The 23,103-nt window shown below is 37.6% G+C and overlaps 1 protein-coding gene across 13 annotated transcripts in view; it reads right to left on the bottom strand.

Moving 5' to 3' along the window:
• KAT6B (lysine acetyltransferase 6B) overlaps positions 1–23,103 on the bottom strand; it is a 129,296-nt gene that overhangs the window by 15,596 nt on the left and 90,597 nt on the right. For all 13 annotated transcript variants that reach the window (XM_067299891.1, XM_067299887.1, XM_067299897.1 and 10 more), the window contains one exon: positions 21,674–21,767. In XM_067299891.1, the coding sequence (XP_067155992.1) occupies positions 21,674–21,767 (94 nt within the window). The remainder of the gene's footprint in view (positions 1–21,673; positions 21,768–23,103) is intronic.

A 23,103-nucleotide genomic window follows, 5' to 3' on the forward strand; every position in this document is an offset into this window, starting at 1 on the left:
AAGTGGCTGGATCCAGAATTTAGTCTGTATCTGTCAAAATTCTCCAACTATCACCATTTTCAGAATGCATGGGAAAAGCATTTTTTCCTTCAAATTCATATATATCACACATTTTTCCCCTCCATATCACTTTCTAAATAGCCTAAGTTGAAGAAAAAGAAACATAGACCTATTCCATCAAGTTTTGCTAAATGTGTAATTTATCCGAAGTCACTAACGCTGGATTATCATAGATTTTGGTTCCTTTTTGAATGAGTATGCTTTGAAGGAAAACAACTCTCTAATATTGATTTTTTTTTCTTATTTTATCATCTAGACACTCATCTGAGTCTTCCATCCTTCCTCCCGAAAATCTCAGACAATATTCACTTGTGTTCATAAAATTCCAGGCCTTGAAAATACTGTTCCACATAATTACTACTGAAAAATATTTGCAAAGTTCTGTTATTACTTTAAATCCTTTCAAATTTACAGCACATGAAGGAAGATCTTTTATGTAGTTCTTTGCTTCAACCCAATGCAGCTGAAGAAGAACCCAAGTACCACATAAGTTTCTTGTTTCTACAAACCAAGAGATTTGTTTACCTATACTATTTATGTTTTAATTTTTCTCTGCTTCTTCTGCAGAAGAGTACAGTGTCTACAAACTACACTGGGCCTAGTAGGAACCTGAATGCTTGGTCCTGTGTGTTAAACTAAGGATTTTCACTTAAAAATGGATTGACCCCCCTTTTGAAGATCAGAAGATAAGATCGTTTTTGGGCCAGAAGATTCTAACTCCATTTGTCAATCTAGGATGTTTAAATTTATGCAGACAGTCATCTGGACTCCCTTCAGCCACTGAAATTAAAGCATAATACATAAATCCTCTTATAAAGAACACGCAGATATATACAAGCTTTCCCTGACATCATTGGAACATGGAGATAGCCTTCTGCCAACTTCAACAACGGCAAGTTTTCTGCAGGAATAGAAGACAATCTCTATCATGAATTTCAGCTTCAGCAATATGTTCCATAACTCCTGAGATCTAACATGGCCCCAGGTCTTCAGAAATTTTTTTCCTCGTTCCTTATGCAACTAAAGAGGAATCACATACCTGAGAGCAGCTTTGGTAAGACAGAGCTTAAACGAATTTCTGATACTTGTGAGGTGACGTACTTAGCCAAGAGCAGCTATCACAGGAATTCTGAAGCTGTTTCTCATTTAGCATGGAATGGGCAAACTTAACCACGATCATGCCCAACTGGTCTGATACGGCATATTCTAAAAGAACAAGGAAATTACTCTCACATAGAGATCTCCAGAAAGCACAGGCTGCTGTGGAGGAGGATGCCTCTAACGTCACATTCACATTTAAAAGCCCTTTCTCCAGGCAAAGCTGAAAGAAATCATGTAGCTCCTGAGATAACACCTAGGAGACAGTGTATCACAGAGCTTTCTGCACACTTTGCTAGGAGGAAAAGCAGATTGAGAAGATTCAATTATAGTTCAAAAGCCTAGAATCCACTAATGTCCATTAGCAGCCTAAAAGTCTGAAATACTGCAGTATCAAGGCACAAACTCTTGGAAGGGAGGTGGAAGTGACAGATATAACCTAATGCAAACCATTCTTGCTACATCAGAGACAACTCTTGAAGTGCTTCAGGAGAAATGGTCAGAAGAGAAAACTTGTATATTAGGTCACTGACCATCAACTATTAAGAAAACAGCCAAAAAGTATTATGCTCTTTTAGACTGTGATCAGCACACTACACGAAGCCATTTTTGGAAACTACTTCTGAGCACGTTACAAAACTGGACTTGGCAGATCTAAAAGGTAGCATCTACCGAGATATTTGCAGCAATGCTGTAGAGGAAAATAATGATTCTGAGCAACACTGACACCCTTTCTTCAATACTACCAGGATCAGGAGGGTTTGGGGTTTTTTTGCTCACCCATCCCACCTGCCCCCCACCCCATTAATTAATACTAGGTTTATGCCACAGCATTTACTGCACTTTGCTAAATAACAATCTAGTCAAGGGTTGCTTCTGAACTGTCATTATGAGAAAGTGCTAAGATTCTTCTGTATGCATAATACACTAGCTCTGCATGGAGCTAGCAACACTTTTCTAGTCCCATTTATCTCCATAACCTCAACACGCATTTTTCCTTCCCTGCCATATGCACTTTCAAACTTCTCTCCCTTAGCTTTCTAATATTGCCTTAAACATAGGTGATTCCACAGTATTAAAGGTGGACACCACTTAATATAAGACAGTTTAACTGAATTTCACTATTATCTACTGAAAAGGTTTAGACTTGTCCCTTAGCTTTTAACAAGGTAGCCAAGGCTGCCCAGCACTCAAAGGTGTAAGGAGACAGATGCAGATTACACAGGGGCCAGAAGTACAGGAAGCAGAAGCAAAGATACTAAACAAGTAAACTGGTACTGTATTCTGAGGAAGAGCGAGTGAACAGACTAGAATTGATAGGAGGATATCAGACAAAGTTTGAAATTGTTCTTTGAGGTCCCTCCCGACATCTTTGTCTTCTTGACAATAAACAAATCCATCAGAAATAAAATGATTAATTAAGTGTCCTACAGAGAAGAGATCTAGCTAAAAGCCCATTCTGTAGCTCAGTGAAGCACAGTAGCTGTTAAACTGTGGTATGTATATTACACAGGATTGAACGAATGCTTCATTAGTGGTTTCCTATTCACCTGAGAAGCAAGTGAACTTAGCTAATATGAAGGTTTTGAAAAAGTATTTTCAATATAATCATTATATTTACTATTTCTATTTTTAGAAAACTTTATAACCTAGAAAAATCCTAGAAAGCCTGCATTAAATATTTAATACAATGATTAATTTGTTTAGCTTAAGGGTAAGAAACAGTCAGTTGGCTAGCAGCAACACTTCAGAGAATAAAGAAGTGTAGCAGAGTAGATTTTAAAGAGGTGAACTGGAGGACTTTATTTGGCTTGTTCAGTAAGTGCATTAGTTCTCTTTTCATGAAAGAATTGAAATACATTGTGTATTTCAAGCAGGCAAGACAATTGTGCATTCTACCCAAAACTCAACGTATCCACCCAAAGCAACCTGGGGCAGTGTTTTAATACAAAGTACTCAGGAAGATGAATCTCTAGTATCCTCTCTTATGTTTTACTGTCCACATGATCCCTAAGTGAAGCATGTCACAGATCAATCTCGCCACGTGTGCCGTAAGCAATGTACCCTGTGCTGACAGAACAGAACAATTCTGCCACTCCTAGAACTTCAGAGTTTACAGGCTGGTAGTTTCTTTCAGGACAGTGATACAAAATGTGAGGCACTTCACTCTTGTGAGAAAGTCACATATGAATTTAACTACTGTTTGGAAAATACCTTTCACCTCATGGCATATAGTGACCCAAAGAATGTTTGCAAGAAGATTTGTTTTTTTTAATCTATCTGAAGTTAGATTGTGATCAGTTTTCCTTCAGTACTACTGACATACACAAAAATCAAGCTCCAGCTATAAATTATTCTACAATTCTCCAGGGCATATCCTAAATTAATAATATATTGTGGATTAAATGCTTCAGGTGTATTAGGTAATTCAAAACACATGGACTTCTCATGAAATGACACTGGAGACAAAATACAAAATCTCTAATAAATAAAAGAGCAACAAGCACTTATCTTATGACATGTCAACTTCTCTAAACATTTAGATCCCATTTGTTTAAAGCAAGTTTCTAATAGAGAATAGAAGAGCTTAACTGAAAACCCGGGGGATATCTCTTAAGAGAGACAGCTCCCAAAGGACAGTGGGTCATAGTGGGGATGGGGGGTGCAGGGAGGAAAGCAGGAGTTCTTTAGTCAATTTTCATTAAGACTAATTGAACACTTTCTCCATCCCAAAAAACAACATCCTTAAAGATGAAGCCAACATGATAGCATCTGATTTGCTGTAATAGCACCTAATCATCCTATGCAATAGCAGAAGAGTCTGCTTCATTTCTCAGTAGTTTTTAGCTAGCTCTCCAGTCTTCTTTATCGTATTGGTTCACACTAGAAGAGTTCTTTTCATATTCATAAATAAAAGGTAAAAAAATTATTGAAAAAAAAATTTTTAAGGAAATATTCAGCAGCAACAGATAGGAACAGCAAAAATGTGCCTGAATGACAGTTATTCTGTTGAACTTCATTCTGTACCCTGACTAGTACTTACAAACTGCAGTTGCTTTCCCCTACTTAACTAGCAACAAATTCATGCATTTGTTTTTGACTTATGCAGGTTAAAAAGTAAAAACAAACAGAAGTCTCTTCAAAATAGACCCAGGGGTAGGGATTTGTGTGTTCTGCACTTCAGCTGCAACGGAATTTTTATGTTTGTTTAAAAATCTGCAAATAAGAGTTTACACTGAGAAACTTAACAGAAATATAACTGAGCCTCTGTAAACAGGGAAACAATTTCATATATTAATCATGCAGTACACGTTGAAGACAAAAAAAAAAAAAGCAATTCTGTTCATATTTAAGAACTTATATTCATTGTCACTTTCTAGGAAGCCAGTTTTAATCCTTCTCTGAATACAAAAAACACGCTATGCATACTTGTAAAGAAAGTCCGTCATGTTCTTGTAACTGAGAAGACACACAGATTACAAAAAGCATCCTTTACAATGGTTACTTATTAACAGCAGTTTGATTAAAAAAAAAATAAATGTTGACCTTAATATTAGGATTAGCCTATACACCCTTTGTCAGAAAAAAAATACCATTCTATCAATCTTCCAAACAGTCTCTTGAATGTCTTAATAATTTGAGAACAAAAGGACAAACAGCTCAATATTAGGATGTGTATTACCAGAGTACTCCAGAGTCTTAGTCTTGGACCATCCTAGCTGCTCCAGAAAACACAAAAACACCTTCACTCAAATTTTATAATCCAAACTTCAACCTTTATGTTCCATTTAATCATTTGCAGATTAAATTGATTTGTCTCTTATAGAAAAGCTGCAATCATATGCAATAAGCATTTCTTCAGAAAACAGAGCAGCACTTTTGGGAGTTTAATGCAAGAAAAGAAGCAGAGCCTTGCATTACTGTAAATACTCATTAGAGAGATATGTTTACAGTCCATTTCATCCCAACACATTCACAGAATTATTAACACAGCACACTAAGCTCTAGAATATGGGCAACTCTTACAGAACACAAGAATAGTACATAAAATGCAATGCAGCAGAGGTCCCTAGTCTAGAATAACTGCTAAGAATCACTTGGCAGGTAAATTAATCCTGCTACTATAACCTATTGGACTTCACTCTGAACAGCAGTGGACCTGAAAAGTATGAAATCTTTATTCTGTTCAGCATGGTTTCATCAAGACTGAATCCTGTTATGCATTTTAGGCTATGACCTTCCACAAAGTTTCTTTGTGAAACTGCTCGATTATCATCATGCTACCTCGCTTCAAAGAGAAAAATTTCTATTGTGAAGCTTACTTAGTTCGTATGGAAGAAAAGAACCCTCCTACAGTAGAAAGGATCAGAACTTTTAACAGCAATATCATTGCAAAAATATTTATTTTTGCATATTAAAATATCCAGAAAACGTAAAATGCTTATCACATCCAGATAATCTTCTGAATCATTTTTAAACCTGCAAAAAGTCATACAAGATTCTAGTAATATGTACTGACTGAGAATCAGGACGGGGAATAAACAGATACTAAGCAAGGCCCAAATTCAAATCTTTTAACCTTGCCTTTCAAAGCTGCTGAAATTAAGTTTCTGGCTGCTGCGATTTGTCTCACAGCACAACATGAAAGCAAACTGAAATGGTTCCAGACTTAATCAAGTCCTGCCTGTGTAGAGAACCCATTTAAAAAACAGGTTCCAATTCCAATAGGAATGGTATAGCTTAGAACAACCGTCAGGTTGACATATCTCACACGCTCCTAAAACAGCCACTGAGCTGCTACAGCATACAGTATGTAATAACGTAAACTGTTACCAGTTCTCCTAAAAGATGTGTCATCTGCACGTACTGGTAGCAGCTGAGTTGTAAATGGCTTAACCAACTATGAATCAAAGACAATACAGACAGCAGAGATGGTGGTAACAGTGTCCCATTCCAAGGGTTATGCTTGCTCTCCAGCTGTGCACTAAGGTCACTACAATCAGATTAATTTGAACAGCTACATAGAATTGCTGTCAATGCACAACTAAACCCCATTTTATCTTACTGGAACTGTTCAGCTGTACTAACAATAGTAACACATCATTGATCCTACAAATAGGCTTCAAGGTTGCCAGTGTTGAGTACCACATCATTTAAGTGTAGCACAGCACTTAAAATGATAGCCTACTGACAGCACCTTACTTCACTTACAAGCTTCCAAAACTTTATTTAAAAAAAAAAAAACAAGTTCTCCTACTGTGAGCTAATCTGACACTAACAGGAGAAATTTTAGAAAACAACATTGGCAGAAATATCTATAGACAGCTTGCTTTTCTTACATCAAGTCAAATGATCTGTATCATCTTTGTAATATAATGGCAATACAAATCAAATTTCATTCATTGCTGTAGTTGCCCAGACATTTTTTTTTTTTCCCCCCTCTGAAGATGCATGTAACATTTGCCATTCAGTCATCGGGGATGTTCTCCAATTGCCATGACTTCTCACAGATAAGGAGAGGTCTTGCAATGATGTCAGCCAGCTCTCAGATGCATCTCATCTGGTCCCATGAATCTATGGTTCACCCATTTTACTTAGAATATTCTATAACTTGATCTTCCTCTAGCACAGACAGTATCTCTCTCTTCTGCCCACTAAATTATGTCACATCTGAGAGCAGACCTTGCCAGTGAAGACTAATGCACAAAGATCATATTAAGTACCTTAGACCGTGTTTTGTCACATGGTCCCTACTCCATCCAGCAGCAGGGCATGTTCTCCTTAGTCATCCTTTTGCTATCCATTTACTTGTGAGAGTTCTCCTGTTGCTCTCCACATCCCTCAGTTTCAACTCCAACTGGGCTTTGGCTTAATTCCATTCCTGCATGTGTAAGCAATGCCAGCATATTCCTCATGGATAGCCCATCCGCACTTCCAACTTCTGTTGACTTCATTTTTGCACAACCAGAAGCCCTCTCTGTAGCCAAGCTGACTTATTATCGTGCCTGCTAGTTTTCATGAATATTAGGATGAATAATTTTTGTGGTTTGAGGAAGTGATCCTTAGAGATCAACATGTTGTCCTGTGCTCCTCTGCCTCTCACAGCAGCCTCTTGCAGGATCCCACTTAACAGTTCTCTGAACAAGTTGAAGCCCTGGGCCTTAGTCTGTTACTTGCCCTGCTCACTTCCCACAGGATCTGAAAGCCTACTATCTCGTGGCAGCTACTACCTAAGGCTGCCACTGACTACTACTTCCCTGATCCATTCCTCCTTATTTGTGAGTAGCAGATCCAGCACAGCATTTCCCCTAGGGGGTCCTTCTAGCATCTATATCAAAATACTGTCCCAAACACCCTCCAAAAGTTTTCTGAATTGCTTGTATCCTTCTGTGCTGCCTTTCCAGCAGATATTAGAGTGATTCAAGTCCTCCGTGAGAACAAAGGCCATCCATTGGCAGATGTCATTCAGTTGCTTAGAGGGTTCATTCACTTACTCTTCTTGATTAAGTAGTCTGTAACAAATGCCCACCGCAATATTTCCCTTGCTGGCCTCCTCTCTGATTCTGACACAAAGTCTCAACGGGCCTGTCACCTATCCTATGGCAGACCTCCATGCTTTCAAGTCATTCCTTTGTGTACAGCACAACTTCCCCTCCTTGGCTTCCCTGACCGTCCTGAAGAGACTGTATCCATTATTGCAGCAGTCTTGTCTTCTGAGCTATCCCACTATGTCTCTGTAACCCCAATGATATCACATCTCTGTGACAGAGCAGAAACTTTTAATTTCTCCTGTTTGTCTCCAGGACTTGAGAAACTGGGATGATGAAATCTCAAAGGCAAGTGCAACAGCTCCCACTTCCCCCTACTCCATCACATTGCGTCTTGCAAACTACCCCTTGCAAGAAGCCACAGACAAGGATAGCTACACACTCCCCCAGAAGTTCTGTCTGGGTTACAGTCTCTGACATGCTGGGGTGGCTATTCCAGATGGTGCCTGTGGCACATCACCATCACTGTTGTGCCAACTCAAGCACTCCCAAACAGCTCCTCTGGGCCCCCTGTGCATCCCATTTTGAATCAACTGTCACATTAACCACTACATTTGCATGTCTCAGTCATTCATGCTCACCAGGTGTTAGCCAAATAGGACACTGGACACAAGGCTACTCCACATCACTGCAAGAATTCCTACACAGCAAGCAACTTCTCATGCCGTTTTTTTGGTTGCCAGAAATAATTCAATCACCTTTTGAACCTAGGGTCCATCACATGCTCCTTCCTTCCATGCTGTGCTTTAAAATGCTCATGCTGTATTATCAGCCAAAGTAGTTGCGTGCAAATTAATTTCTCCTAAACTGGTATTACATGACTCTTTTACAATGCAGTATCTGGTTCCATTTCCTTCTGTTTAGTCTGGATATTGCTAAATACAAGAAACTAAAGCAAATATTCTACCATATTTTAGTGTACTGACTTTATAGCAATGGTCACTGCTTTTTTTTTTTTTTTTTTTTTTTAAACCACTGTCATGAAATATTGCAAAAGTCCTTCTAAACAAGTATGGGTCTCCATGAAGCATTCAGATAGAAAAGAAAGAAAATTCACCAAGAGACAAATATATTCTCTTATTATTTAGGATCTATCTTAGGGAGGACTTCTGTGATCATGTATCCTGTGGGAAGGTTCAACAGTTTTTATAGTTTTCAAATTAACGTTGTGGATGCATTTCTGCCATTTTAAACAATGTTTTCCTATCAGGAAGTATTATAACTAACATGAATACGCTCTCTCAACTGTACATCCTAGCAGCTTAAATAACAGGTGACAACTGACAAAGTCTCATAGGTATTTCAACTGATCACTTTGTCCACAGCAGTTACACAACAAATAGGAACATTTGAACCTCAAATGCATATTGAACCTCTGCACCAGTTGTATAGATTAACCGCATTGCAAATTAATTAGGGCAACGATACATGCAATTAAGTATTTGGATCAAACCATTGCTAGTCACCTAAGCAGTTATGTAGTTAAGCAGTCAGAAATGAAGTTCACCAATCTAGTTTGCCGCCAGTTAATTCATAGAACAAAAACATCATCACTGCCAACTTCCAGCAGATCTTGTCTAAGGGACAGGAACTGATGTCCTGATATCATGAAAACCAGAGTCAGAGCAGCTTGCTTTGAATGCAAGAAGAGACTTTAGCTTACTGCAGAAGTTCTTTCCCCAGTTTTGGAGAGGTTTTAAATTGACTTCTGCTGTGAATGATACACTTCACTGAGTATTTTAATGCACAAATAACCAAAGCATCCAGGCACATATAGAATGCATCAGCAAAATGAGAAATTAATGTAATGCTAGCATTCCGGACTACAATCTGATTTAGAAGGATAATAGGTCTTCTCGTGCATTGTACAACTTAAGCCTGCCAATCTCAGGTTCAAAATTATGCACATCACATTTGTATATAAAAGTTTACATACGCTTCCATCCACTGCATCAAAGGTAGCCCAACATCATTAGAATAACTCTCATAGAAGACAGAATCAAAGAACCAAGTACCTTATAAAAGCTTTCCAGATACACACATTGAAGATGCTAACACATTGCTGAAAACTCTGAGCAGACAGAAAAAAAACAAAAAAACCCCCACCCCCACATACCCAAACCACCACCACACACAAACAACCACACAACTCATACACACACCAAATTACTGCAAAAACTTGGAAGCAGCTTGAGGTCTGTTTTTCAGACAGAGGCCCTCAGTCATAAAATGAAGCATTTCTGAAAGACTCAAAAGATTGCCCTTAGGTAATCGGCACTACTCAACACCCATTTTCTTTTCAATGCATATTTCGTTAATATTTGCGTCAGAAAAAAACGTGTTGGATGGATTTTCATGAATACAAAAGAAGCAATCAGTGAATTGTTTGCCCTTGCATGTTCTGAGTTCTTCTAAGTCTCTTTAAAGGCCAACCACCACAAATGCATTACCAGACTCAGACAGATGGAATCAAGCAGCTTTCCATTAAACTGTGTTTTGTTTGAAACATAACAAAGTAAAATAAGTCCTTAATATGGAAAGTAAGAACTCATAAGTTTGCATGCAATGTTCTGTATCAATAGATCTGAAAAAACAGTGAGTGCTAGTAATTGCTTTTATGATACACCAGTGTCTAAAGAGAAGATTTCCCCCCAAATCAGCATTTCAAATTATTCTAAAGAGGCTTTCCTTTGTCTTATACAACATCAAATACTTTATTTTGAAATCGTATGAACAAGTTGTGTAAGATGCAGGTTCAAAAGGAAAATCGAAACAGCTGAGTATTCGGACAGTATGGCTTAGTGTGGCTAGGTCGGCTCAGCTCAACATTCCAAGTTCAGAGGTGTGACCACAAATAGAAAGCAGAGACAGGAAAGGTGAAAAATGTGAGCTTATTAAGCCTTAGATTCCTAAAACTGTAACTCAGCTTACCCATTTTTTCCACCATAGCTATTCTGTGTGCCTTTGCACTGTTCTTATTTATGTCAATGGGAAGAAGGTCAAAGATAGAAGTTCTTAAATAGGTGTTATCATCCTCTTTGAAACCTCTTCTGAGATAACTTCAAAGGACCCCAATGCCAAGATTCACACAAATACACAAAAGACCAGCTGTAACTTGAGATGCTTAGATAAGTGAACAACCTGCTACATTTTCTTTTCTTCTCTGTCTGGTTAAAGAAAAGCTTTCTTCATGATGAAGAGAGTAAGCCAAAGATTCTCTCATTATTGTTACAAGAAATAATGCCAGTTCTCATTTCTCTCCACATTATCAAGTAAACTCAATACAGGGGGCTCAAAACCTTTGGTTTCTTTATAGGAAGCTTCACAGAAGAGGTTAGGGCTAAACAAATCCCCTCACGAAGGGAAAGAAAGGTAAAGACAACTGCATTACAGTCAAACCAAGAAAGGGTACCCTTTAAGCAAATTAATTGGCTAACACTTATTTTATCCTGTGCCAGTTGCCAGTAAACCTCTTGACTGGAGGTTTTGTGTACAAAGTGGACTAAATATAAGTGCAGTGGAAACATGAACAAGAGAAGAGGAATTGAAGTACCTTTAAAAGCAAGACTGCCATGTATGGAGGATATTCATCTCTGACTAAGAATCAGATGAATAAATTTGTCAGTAGGTTAAGTAGTTTAGAAGACCATTAACAGGCTTTTTAAATTAAGCTCCAATAAATGACACAAAACAGTAAATTGTTTATAACACTGTTGAATGAACTTCCTTTAAGAACTGCCATTACCTTCTCGTGTTTGAAGTTGAGAGCTCATGAATACCATTGTTAAAATATATCAAACTTGTTTGTTAGAAAATACAGCCTGTTCACCTTACATTCTCTACATACTCATAGAACAAGACTTCAATTGACAAGACAAGAAGGTGGACCCTAGGAGGCTATGTCTAATACAACAAGTAAACCGAACATGCCTGGAACCATTTTCTGGCACTCAAGTCAACCAGCACAGAAATATGAGAAATATGGTATCTATACCGTTAACAGCCGATTCTCCAAAAGAGTGACTGCATCTAAACTGGCTGTTAACATGGATCAAGAGCTCTCCTAGACTCCTGAGCTATGACCAGAAATTGTTATCACACTGAGAGAATGACAAACGTCCCAGATCAAAACTGCATGACTTATGGTTTTACAGTTTTAGAGTTGACGGCCAAGTTCCAGAGCTCAAGAGAGTTTTCCATCACTGTTTTGTTTATACCTACAAAGACAGCCAAGCAGTTCTAAAGAATATTAATAAAAGTGAAATGGGAAAGTCAGTACTGAAAAGTTAAAGGCACACCTGGATAAAGGAACAAGTGACTGCAAATGCTATATAATTCAGATAAGCGGTCTAACAAACACTTCATAAAACACAAAAACACAACACAAGATGCAAATTGGAATCAAGAACTTTTGTCTTACATGAGCTGAAAAACCTCATTGCTGTGCATTTTCTCTATATGCTAAAGCATGCCGTAGAGCAAGTGATCAACGAAGTAAGATTTGGAAGAAAGAACAAAGAAATTAATAAGGTTTATCAGTGTACCTAGTTAGCCAACAGATATAGAAATTGCGTAATTAAACAACCACATCCACACATCATCTACCAAACACTGAACACAGAAAAATTCACATTTCAAAAGGTAAGTCTCAAGACACAGCAAGCTACTAAATATCTACTGTTACTCAAAACTGCAGTAAGCAAGCAAAAATAGTCATTCCTTTACAAGGAGGCAGAACTGCCTGATGATGACACTGGAAAAAGACAACTGTTAAGTCACAAGGTTATCTCATTGAGGTGACATGTCTAACTGTTGCTAGAAGTGCTTCAATAACAGAGTGACAGGCTACACACATCATTGACAAATACTCGCTCCGTCCCACTGATTTGCTGCAACAGAACTACACTGTGCAGTTAAAAGTAGAAATTCTTGATCAGTAAAGACACATTACTTAATTAAAATCTGCTTTCAGCCACCAGTCCTAGGCAGATTGCTTCTATAAAGCCAGCTTTGTCCAACAAATATTTGTTTTCATTGCTACCACGTTTGGCCTTGCCTTTTGGTTGTTTTCAATGCTATCTGAAATAAAGATGCTCTTCAGTTAGAACAGTCTTAGCCCTTGTATCTGGAGTGACATGCCTGATTTCTTTTGCAGTTCTGATAAATGCAGCGTCCTGAAGCTATAGAAAGACAATGCCAAGAAATCTCAAGAGGCTGATTTTTCTTGGAATAATCCTAAAAAAAATAATAAATAAATAAATAAATAAAGCTTGATTCAAAAATCCATCTTTATTCCTCCCTCATCTAAATCTCAGCTTGACAAAATGTCTCTTATTAGTTATTTAGGAGAGGCCAAATTCATGCCTTCAGGTAAGCAACATAATCAATTCTCAAGAGAGGAACATAAAATAAGTAGAGGCATTTGTGCCACCCAGGGCAACCTCAAAAACTGAAAACTCCCATAGAGGGACCTTCAGCTTCCCCTTAAAGAAAAAAGAGGGAAGAGCAAATAATTTAACTTTTCATTTGGACACAACAGGTCTGTAAACTTAACAAAAATGACCTGATGATTGACTGTGTTCTGTAATGGGGCACATAAGCAAGTCAGTCAGTAGTAAAAGAAGAACAATTTGATATGGGTCACCACAGGAAATGCAAAACACAGGCTAAGCTATCAGCTGTTTTACACAGATCCTTGAATTACTGGTGTTGACTTCAGGAGCATAGTTTGAAGACAGATTTTCTCCAACAAAGCCTACTAAAGAAATTCCTATTCCGCTTCACCCTCAGCCTCTCCTTCTCACCCTATCCTGTTTGCCACACCCTCAGCAGTGCCAAAACAGTTCCTTTTGGACATGCAACATGAGAAATCAACTGTATCTTAAAAATACATGGTCCCATTACATCTTCCATCTCTGTTTATAGACCACAGCAGAGAATGTACAACTGTAAACAACTTTTTAAAATGTTTATTCCAAGACTGTATTTACAATATATTTCAGTATTTGTTAGGGCAAATCGCAAGACATTTAACACCAGACTTTGGAGAACAGTATTTCTAAAATACTACTTACTGGTCAAAGCATTACTTCCCATGGCCAGATTAAGGGATTTAAACTATCAGTTCTACATAAACACAGACCAAAAAAGTAGATTCAACTGCTTAAGGCCCACCACAGTTTGGGTCTAACTCTAAACAGTAATCAGATATTAGAGGTCCTTCCCAGCTGTTCAATAACATACCAGAACTTGCATATCTTGTATATGAACACACATCACGTACACAAGTCTACACAGCTAATTAATACAACAGAAACATAAGCTAAGGCTATACAGCAAATAAATTAAGAACTCATCATAATGCAAAAGAAAACCTCATGTCTTTGTTACTTCTGCCCCCTTTTGCCCTTTTAGTGCTTCTGTTAATGTTTTGTTATTTTTATGATATACGCTGCTCAAATATTCTTAAAAAAAGAAACACAACCAAATTGCACAATATATTTTCACACCATTTCTATATGTAATGGCTTTTCTCATTTGCATCATTCCAGCTTTCTTCCATAAAATGTGAGCCCTTTATTTAGGGGAGGGCATTTGCCACCCTGTCCAGGCTCTTCTTTTACTTATGTAATACTTTTTCAAAACCACTGTAAAAAAACACGCAGCATTTTTCTCTATTCTACCACTTAACTATAACACATTTTCTCCATTAAAACAAAACAAACAAAAATACAAAGAAGGAGGTACTCATCTTCAAAACGGGAACGACATTTTGTCAAATGCCAGTATCATCCATGAGCCATATGTTGTCCTACACAACAGGCCACATGTTAGTTCATTATTAATTTCAGTTTGTGTTCAACTTCGTTTTCTTGGATAGCTGCCTAAAGTTGGTGCTTCACAAAAAGTCATTGCTTTTTAGGTTCCCACAGAGAAGTAACCTGTTTTGCTGTTAGAGCAGAAAGCCTAGAAACACTAGAGCTGGAACCAGAGATAAGAGGAAGAGAGCTATGAAATCAATCTTTGGTACTGCAACATTTCCAAATCTCATTAACATACCAAGCACCACAAGGCCAATGTGGATGCTGGAGTTAAAGGAAGAGCCTACTGTCCAAACTGCAACTAGCAGCATGGAAAGCTCAACCCTGATTCCTTCCAAAGACACTGAAAAAACAAAGGATACAAGTGAGAAAGCTTGGCCCAAAATTATGCCTAACCAAAAATTCTTAGCTTTAAGCAAAAATAATCTTTTATCTATATCAGGAGCCAGAGCTTTTAAATGACTGGAGACATTGGGAAGTCTGAAGTCTTAACTAGTCGATTCTAGAAGAAGAAAAAAAAAAAGCTATTTGAATTCAGTGTGTCTAAATCAGTGGTTTTATTTTTGAATGGCATTCATGTTTTTCTTCAAATTTAGCAGAAACCAAACCTCTGGTCTTTTAGAGAAAAATCTGGTCTTTTACAGGCTAGACTAACTCTTTACCAAGTTTAGTCTTGTGTAATTTTGTTCTCCCTATAAAGACCAGCAGAAAGCTTAGAATCTTCACAATCTGCTCAAACTAAGGTGCTTTTTTATGTAATGCAATATTTTAGCCTCTTTCAAAATTGACTCAAAACTTGTAGCAATAAGCACCTTGAAGAAATAAACCCACTGGCCCTATTCTCATCAATGTAGGTTTACATTTAAATGTTGATGCTTCTGGGACAGCTTAAAGTAATTCTCTGGACTGGATGAGGAATGCTCACTCACCACTTTGCATAACTGAGCCCTAACCAATGTAGACTTCCACATTTTCAGAGAGATGCAAGCCTTCTGAAACACCTGCAAGCTGGAAAGAAGTTGAGAGTGCAGTTTAGAAAGGTCTCCACCCTTTTCTCACCTATTCACTTGCCCATTACCATCCCTCACTTTCTGGAAGAAAGTGTATAGGGGATCAGCAAGTGATCTGGGTTTAAATAAAACTCTGAGAAGGTCTGTCCCTGCCCCCCACCCCCTTTTAGCCCAGAATATTTCACTGATTCAGCTTTTGCACACAAACACCCCAAGCTGTTGCATCTGCATAAGCGATGGCAGGAATTTGCAGTGGAGAAGATGACATGAAAAGAATTGAGATCAAACACCCCCCCCCCCAAATCTCATTCACAGGCCTTTGTTTAGCTATCTCCTACTGAGAAGCCTAATGAACATTGCTACTAGCCTGAGCGGCTTTGAGCAAAAAAGTGGGTCTATCTCTCAGATCCCAATTTATAAACAATCATAATGGTACTGACCTCCTTTATCAAGTGCTCTGAGGTTTATTGATGAAAAGCATATAAAAAGAAAGACATAACCACTGCTTTCTCTCCATTAAGAATTTAGTTCCCCTTCACCTCTAGGGCCTTTTTTTTTGTTCCTCTCCTTCCTTGCCGTTATACATTAGCTGTTGCACAAGTACTGCTACTGCTGGTACTCTACTGCTTCTGCAAATCAGGAAATGAAGATTTACTCACCTGTTTGAATGTAACAGGAACAAAAATACTTGACCAAGAACCAGATATTGGATTCAGGGAATAAAAATGAGCAAACAACAACATTAAAGGAACCACTTTTTCCTATACCAGAATAGAACTGCTCAGCTAATATGAATTCAGTTTGTCTTTTCCTCAGCCACACTTGAATTGTCTTTCCCTATTACGGGCTCCTCAGACAACTGAGTTACACATCCCAGAAGGGAACTAGGGGTTAGCGCAAGCTAATGGAAAAAATAATATATGCCCATACCATGATAAATCTTGGTAATCTTAGAGTGTTTTTATAAGCACATCAGTATCTGTTCAGCCCTGCGCTAGACCTCTTACAGTATTCCAGACAGTGTGACCTTTCTAAGGCACTAAAGTTGCATACAGTGAAAGATACAGAAGGTCAGAAAGTCAGCACTGACTTTTCCAAACATACAGACAAATAAAACAAATCAAAAAGCTCAAGCAGCCCAAATGGAATCCCAGCATCGTTAGAACAGGCTTCCTCTCAGGTAAGAATATCATTTCACACAGAACAGATAAACCAAATGAAAAGAAGGAATTCTGATATGGAGGAAGAGACTGAAATAATCAACCGGACAAGAAACACCTTCAAGATAAATAACAAAAGGCTATCAAGGACTTTGTTCCTTGGCATTTAACCATATTGTTACTGTGATGCAAAGGAACCAGCAACATGCTAGTCACTGCAGTGGGACAGGTTTATCCCAACGTCCTCACATACAGTCTTCCTCCAGCTGCTGCTGCGCTAATGCACTGCAGGCACCTGGCAGGGAATTTGCAATCCAGTAAACAAACTTGAGACTGTGGAGGAGTCCTGAAATGCGAGGAGGCCTGAAATGAAATGATTGTTTTAAACTTATGGAAAATGCTTATTAACCAACTATGAAATATTGCTGTATTCCATTTTACTAATATTGAATTCTGTGTGTTAGATCTGAAAAATAAAGAAATATTAACATGTTCGGCACTGCAGTCTAATGAACAGGAACAGAAAGTATATGAAGAATATGGATTCTGCAATAGCTCAAATCAAGAAAGTAAAGGAAAAAAGAAACTTCTTGTATAGAGAAGCTGCTAAAGTTTGTAAAAGAGCTGGGAGTGCATGGATAGGAGGAGCTACAAAACTGTAGGTTCAGTGCTGGCACTGTTAAACCACATCAGAATTGCATGCTGACTTGATGCAGGACATGTAAAAACCTGCCCAAATGTAGGTATACATAATTCTCATGTTAGGATTAACAGCTGTGCATCACTTCAGATGGATTTACACATGGACACAGAGTGAGACAAAGCTAGACTGGGATCTCCCGCAAGAGAAGTCTGCCTTCTGGTTTGCTTCTGGATCAACTTAAACTGGACTCTACTTGCCCAAAATTTAATTTGCAGCAAGAACAAAAGATTCATGCAGAAGTCTATTAATTCCCCCTCAGGTACACCCATTACACACAATCCAGTCAGCCTCACAGAATACAAAGAAACACCACAATGAAAACGAAACACCCCAAACCAAAGAAGTTTGTGCCTGCTGACTCGGAAGCAAATGTTAACAGCATCTTTTACCACAATTTTAAGTATGCCCAAGAAGTTGGGCGACCATCATCAATCCTGTAAAAGACAGTAAGATATTAAATATATCTGAGCAAGTTAAGATTCCCCCATCCCTTTCCAGGAGCTACTTTCATGTGTTCATATATATTCCAAATAAAAATTAAGTTCTCTAACTGAAAACTGAACAGGCTGTAATAAAAGAATACTTAATAAAGCATATTCAGCATAATCAAAAGGAAGACTCCATGTGAATTATTTTGTAAGTTAATACTGTCTTCAGTAAGACATGCTTCCAGAAAATAGAACAGGTTAATCTAGCTTTACCTTACAAAGTGAATTTAGCACGATCAAGCAAAATCAAGTCTGCTTTTTTACAAATCAACAGTTTCAAGATCTGATAAATATTTAGATCCAAGCTACTTTTAAATTTTTAACAGTCCAGCAAGTTTCTAGCATAGTCAAAACATGAATAACTTCACTACCAAAAAAAAACCCACTTACCAAGCTTAAAAAAGAAAGAACAAACATGCATATTACATTTTTTTTAAAACACATTTCTATTTAAGTGACTGATTACACATAGAGATCTAAACAATTTTTTTTTTTTTTTTTTTGCTGAAGATAATCAGGATAGACAACTCAGGCACTTTACACCACACTTTCTTCTCTCAAAAATTAAACAACCCTTCCTAAAAAAAATGTTTTTTCATATGTGACATCTCACATTATAGATTCCTGAAGTGACAGAAAGACAGAAAGCATTATGCTTGTATCTACAGAGTAGGAAATTTCTATTTCAAATAGAAACTAAAAATTTTAAATGTAGTTAACAAAAAAAAAGTTGGAAATCAAGGGACAGAAAACAAAGAATTATTTCCTTTTTGCAAAATAAAATAATTTTCTCTTGCAAGTTACCAGAAGACCATCGATTCATCACTAAAGATTTAGTTCAAGAAAACCAGTTTGACAGACCAAAGAATGCACCACTTTCTGAACAATAAACAGGCAGCGTTCACATAATCTACATTTTCACCAGACTGCTGATAAAGCAGGAGTTGTGCAGTGGTTTAAGATTTGATTTCTTTCCAACCTTTCCCAAGTTCTAGATATGCAAAGCAATGTGAGCCATTAACTGCTTGCACATAGCACTTGAGGCCTTCCCTTGTGCAGTTTGTAATTATCATTTTCTGAAAACTATCTGTTCAACAGGAAAATTTGTATTATTTTAGTCTAAAAACTGTTCCGATTACTGTTATTAAAAAAAAGTCAACAAGCTTTAGTGACTGTTTTGCAGAACTCAAAATACAGCAGTTAGACTTGTTACCTGCATGATCAATGAATGATTATCCTTAGCCAGAGGGAAAAAACAAACAAAAACAACCACCTTCCCCAAAATTTATGAGAACATGACATTCTAGACAATGTCATTTGTAAACATGTTTATTTTATTATTATAAACTTGACCTGTGGAAGTCTAAAGGACTGGGGTTTGGCTGTATCCCATCTTCTCAGGCCAGTTACAGCAGTTATTCTCAGAAGCATCCACAAGTGAGCAGAAAGGGTTAAGTGAAAAAGTATGGCAGCCAATTATATTACAATTTAAGAAGAGATGAAAGTGAAAATAATATTGCAGAAAAACAAGTAAAATTAATAATTGATTTTGGATTTTCCTATAATGGTAAATTTGGGGGTCACTCATCTGGATGAGGATATTACTGCCCCATTTAATGCCTTTCAGCCTCCATCCTGCAAAAGGATAAAAATACAAACCAAGAAAACAAGACTTGAAGCTTCACCTTCCCTGTTACACCTAGGAAAAAAGCAGCCACAAGCAGTTCTCTTTCATACTTTTCATTTATTTTGTTCAACACTCAGTACACAGTCCTCACAGACCTCTCAGTCACCTCTCAGTTCATGCTGTTGGAAACAGAGACACTGATTCCCAGTTAGTTAAGGGAAACACTGTCTAAAAAATAAAAGGGAATTGTGGAAAACTACTGAAGGCCAGATCGCATGCTCAAAGTGGGCAGGTTGTTAGCCCCAGCAGAAGCTAAAACTGATCTCTAGACCATGCCCAATATGTATACAGGAAATGAGTACAGGCAGCACCAAATAAGGTTTAAGTTAAGTGTACCACTAGGACATGTTGCAAGTCATCACAGAAATCCTGATAATTCAAAGAACCTGATGTACTTCCAGATTTTCACAGGAGGAGAAGAGGGACAGAACACCCTACTGATTCTTCCAGATTAACTAGCATAGCACTTGGTAAAGCAAGAGACTGAGTAGAGATCCAGCAGACACACAGAATATCCAAACTATAATGTACCTGTATACAGATACAAAGTAGTTTAAACAAGAAAATACTCCATTTCACTACAATCCAAAAAGATCTCCAAGTTCCTTAGCATATGGAGTACCAAGCTTTAGTTATGAGGTCTTATGCAGAGTGTACAGGCTTCAAAACTGTACTGCCACTTTTGTAGACATCACTCTACTGCAAAGTCAGTATTCAATCAGAACAATGTTCCTTGAGGGCGCTTTATTTGGAAGACACCACAGAGTAAAAAAACAAAAAAAACAAAAAAACCCTAGAAGTACTTACCAGTTATGCCCAGTAAGAGTCCACTACCTCCTTTTGCAAGAAGAGATACTAGTTCTCAGATCAGGGCCAAATTCTACCTAAGTAAACAAGCTTAAACTCTGTACTGCAGTTCTAGAAGTATATAGTATTTTGCACTGTCTTTCCTAAAATGTTGCAGAATGTTCACAATCGAACAGCTGTTGTGTTCCACTCCAGCGACAGCTACATTTCAATGGTGGATTAAGTGATCCAAAACCATCCTTACCTATCTCACAGGGGTATAGTGAAGATTAACTGTTTGTAAAGCCATGGAATGAAGAGACATACTAAATATCTTTATTAATTCTAGTGTGGTCATGCTGAGTAGAACACTGCAAGACCCAGAGCTGCAGAACTCTACAGTTACAAATTATCGGTCTTGTCCTGCTGTTATACTGCAATGTATTTTTATTTGCATTTTAATGTTCTTGCATACACCTTCAGGGCAGGAATCCTATTATCTTAACTATCTCTATTATCATGTAATTCTACAGTGCTTTAGAAATCATAAGTAATAGTGAAAACTAGATTTACCATTTCTCTAACCACATCCAATACACACCAATTCCCTCATCATCCTTTCTCTAAACTACAAAGTTGGATTCAGTAATACTGAGGACATTTATCTGAGATGCTTCCCTACAGAACTTTGTTTGGAGTTTTATTACAGCTTAAAAACGAAAGGTTTGGGGGTGATATAAACGTACATTTAAACAAGTGTTCCTCAGGCTTTCAGATACTCAACTCAGCACAACAAAGCAGCAAGAATACATACAACTGTGAGCACATACACAATTTTGTAACATTTGTCACTAATAAAGTGATGATTAAAAAAAAATACATTCCTTCTTTGTAACACTTCTTCAGAAAAAAAAGGTTCTTCTGCTAAAACAAAATACAAGCTTAAATATTAGAACGCAGAGAATGCCTTGGACTAACACCTTCTTAGTTTTAATCACAAATAATTGCCTCTTCTTATACTAATGAGCAGGGCAAAATGGAAACTAATTTAGACAATTCATTTAGGGCAATAGCTTTGTGAGCTAATATTACTGCTGAGAGATCCATTCTCAATTTCCTAGAGTACAATAACAGAGCAGCAGTAAGTTTTTCACTTCAGGGAGCTTTTCTATCCTGTGTAAATATAAATAGAAATCCCATTATCTATTGATAAAAACAACTAAGCAAGTTAAATAAACTTTTATATGTTACAGTTTCCTACAACAACCATCAGCTCCCTGAATCACAAATGTAAATAAAACACTTCACTTACTGAAATCAATGAGAAACCTTCCAAATCCTTGCCTTTGGTATTGGGGCATGATCATTATGCAGGAGACATTGTACTTCTGCTGGCAAAGCTTTTCCTGAGGGAAGGAGAAACAGATCAAGTATGTCAAAGCACTGCTGAAGTGGGCAATTACCTGCACCTGTCACTGTCCTTGTAAAATATCCCAGTAAGGTAAATGAATGCATGTGGTCAGTACCAAAGCTGAGTAATTCCACATTAATAAGAAGGAAGTATCAATCAAATATACCCTCAAAAATATTTGAGTTTTATTAGTTAGCTACTCAGCACCTTAAAAATTAAATAGATTACCTAAACAGCATAAGAAAGGTTAAGCATAGTTTGGAAGGAGGGGGACAGGAGGAAGAGGAAAATATTTTCATGCTTTACTGATCATTCTGTCAGGGATATACAAGCAGAAAATAACAACCATACATATGGTGAAGATATATTTTCTGCAATTGCTACATTAATTACTTCGTTGGTTTTCACCTGTATTTTGTCTTCTACCTCTGAATGAATACAAACGGGGGGGGCACCCTTCAGTTACAGAACTAAGTAGTCATACTTAAAGCATACTAACTTTTTCAAAGCTAAATGCTTCTCACCTAAATCCAAAGGAAGGCAAAAGCTCAGAATTTGGAGCTCTATTTCAGACAAAAATGAAGTCGTATGTATGCACATAATGGAGGCAAACATTATGGGAAGAAAAATCTAAACCATGAAGCTGTTTCAACAGCATAGCTTAGAGGTTCTTTTATTGATATTAAAAAAAAAAAAAAACAAAGAAGAACAAGAGAACCTTGAAGCCTTATTATCTTTAAAAGATTACACAGAAAACAAAAGTCAGTACTACGTAGATTTGAGGGAGACCAAATAAATCAACTAGGAATAAACAGGCTGGCATAACTGACAAACAGCTAGGGCAAGCACACAGATAGGCAAAACACCACCTCCTAATTTAGCCTCCCCACCTAAGATGACGCCAGATCAGTGATGACACTGACAGGACCAAAGGCCAATAAGCTGGTTTCCAAACATTTCTTCAGTTGTGAGAGCAAATGTCAATGCCATATTTCATAAGATTTCTTAGTTTCTATGTGTATGATGAAGGCTAAATCAGTATCTTCTCTGTACAGGCTCCCAAACTCTCAGATTGCCGCTTAGTACTATGCATCCTGGTGATGTATTTGCACTTGAGGAAGAAAAGACGGAGCATTTCTGCCAGCAAAATGACACCCATTGCAGGTGCAAAAAAGGGGGCCCAACTCAGTAAATCATTGCAGTACTTCAGTGAATTCAAGGTGATGCTGAAGTATTTTCCTAAGTTTTGCTGGGGAAAACATTTGTGACCACCAGAACGGACAAACAGACTGATTGGGGGGGCAGGGAATGACAACAAAATGCATCCTTGC

Source organism: Apteryx mantelli, chromosome 7 (assembly GCF_036417845.1).
Source record: "Apteryx mantelli isolate bAptMan1 chromosome 7, bAptMan1.hap1, whole genome shotgun sequence".
NCBI lineage: Eukaryota > Metazoa > Chordata > Aves > Apterygiformes > Apterygidae > Apteryx > Apteryx mantelli.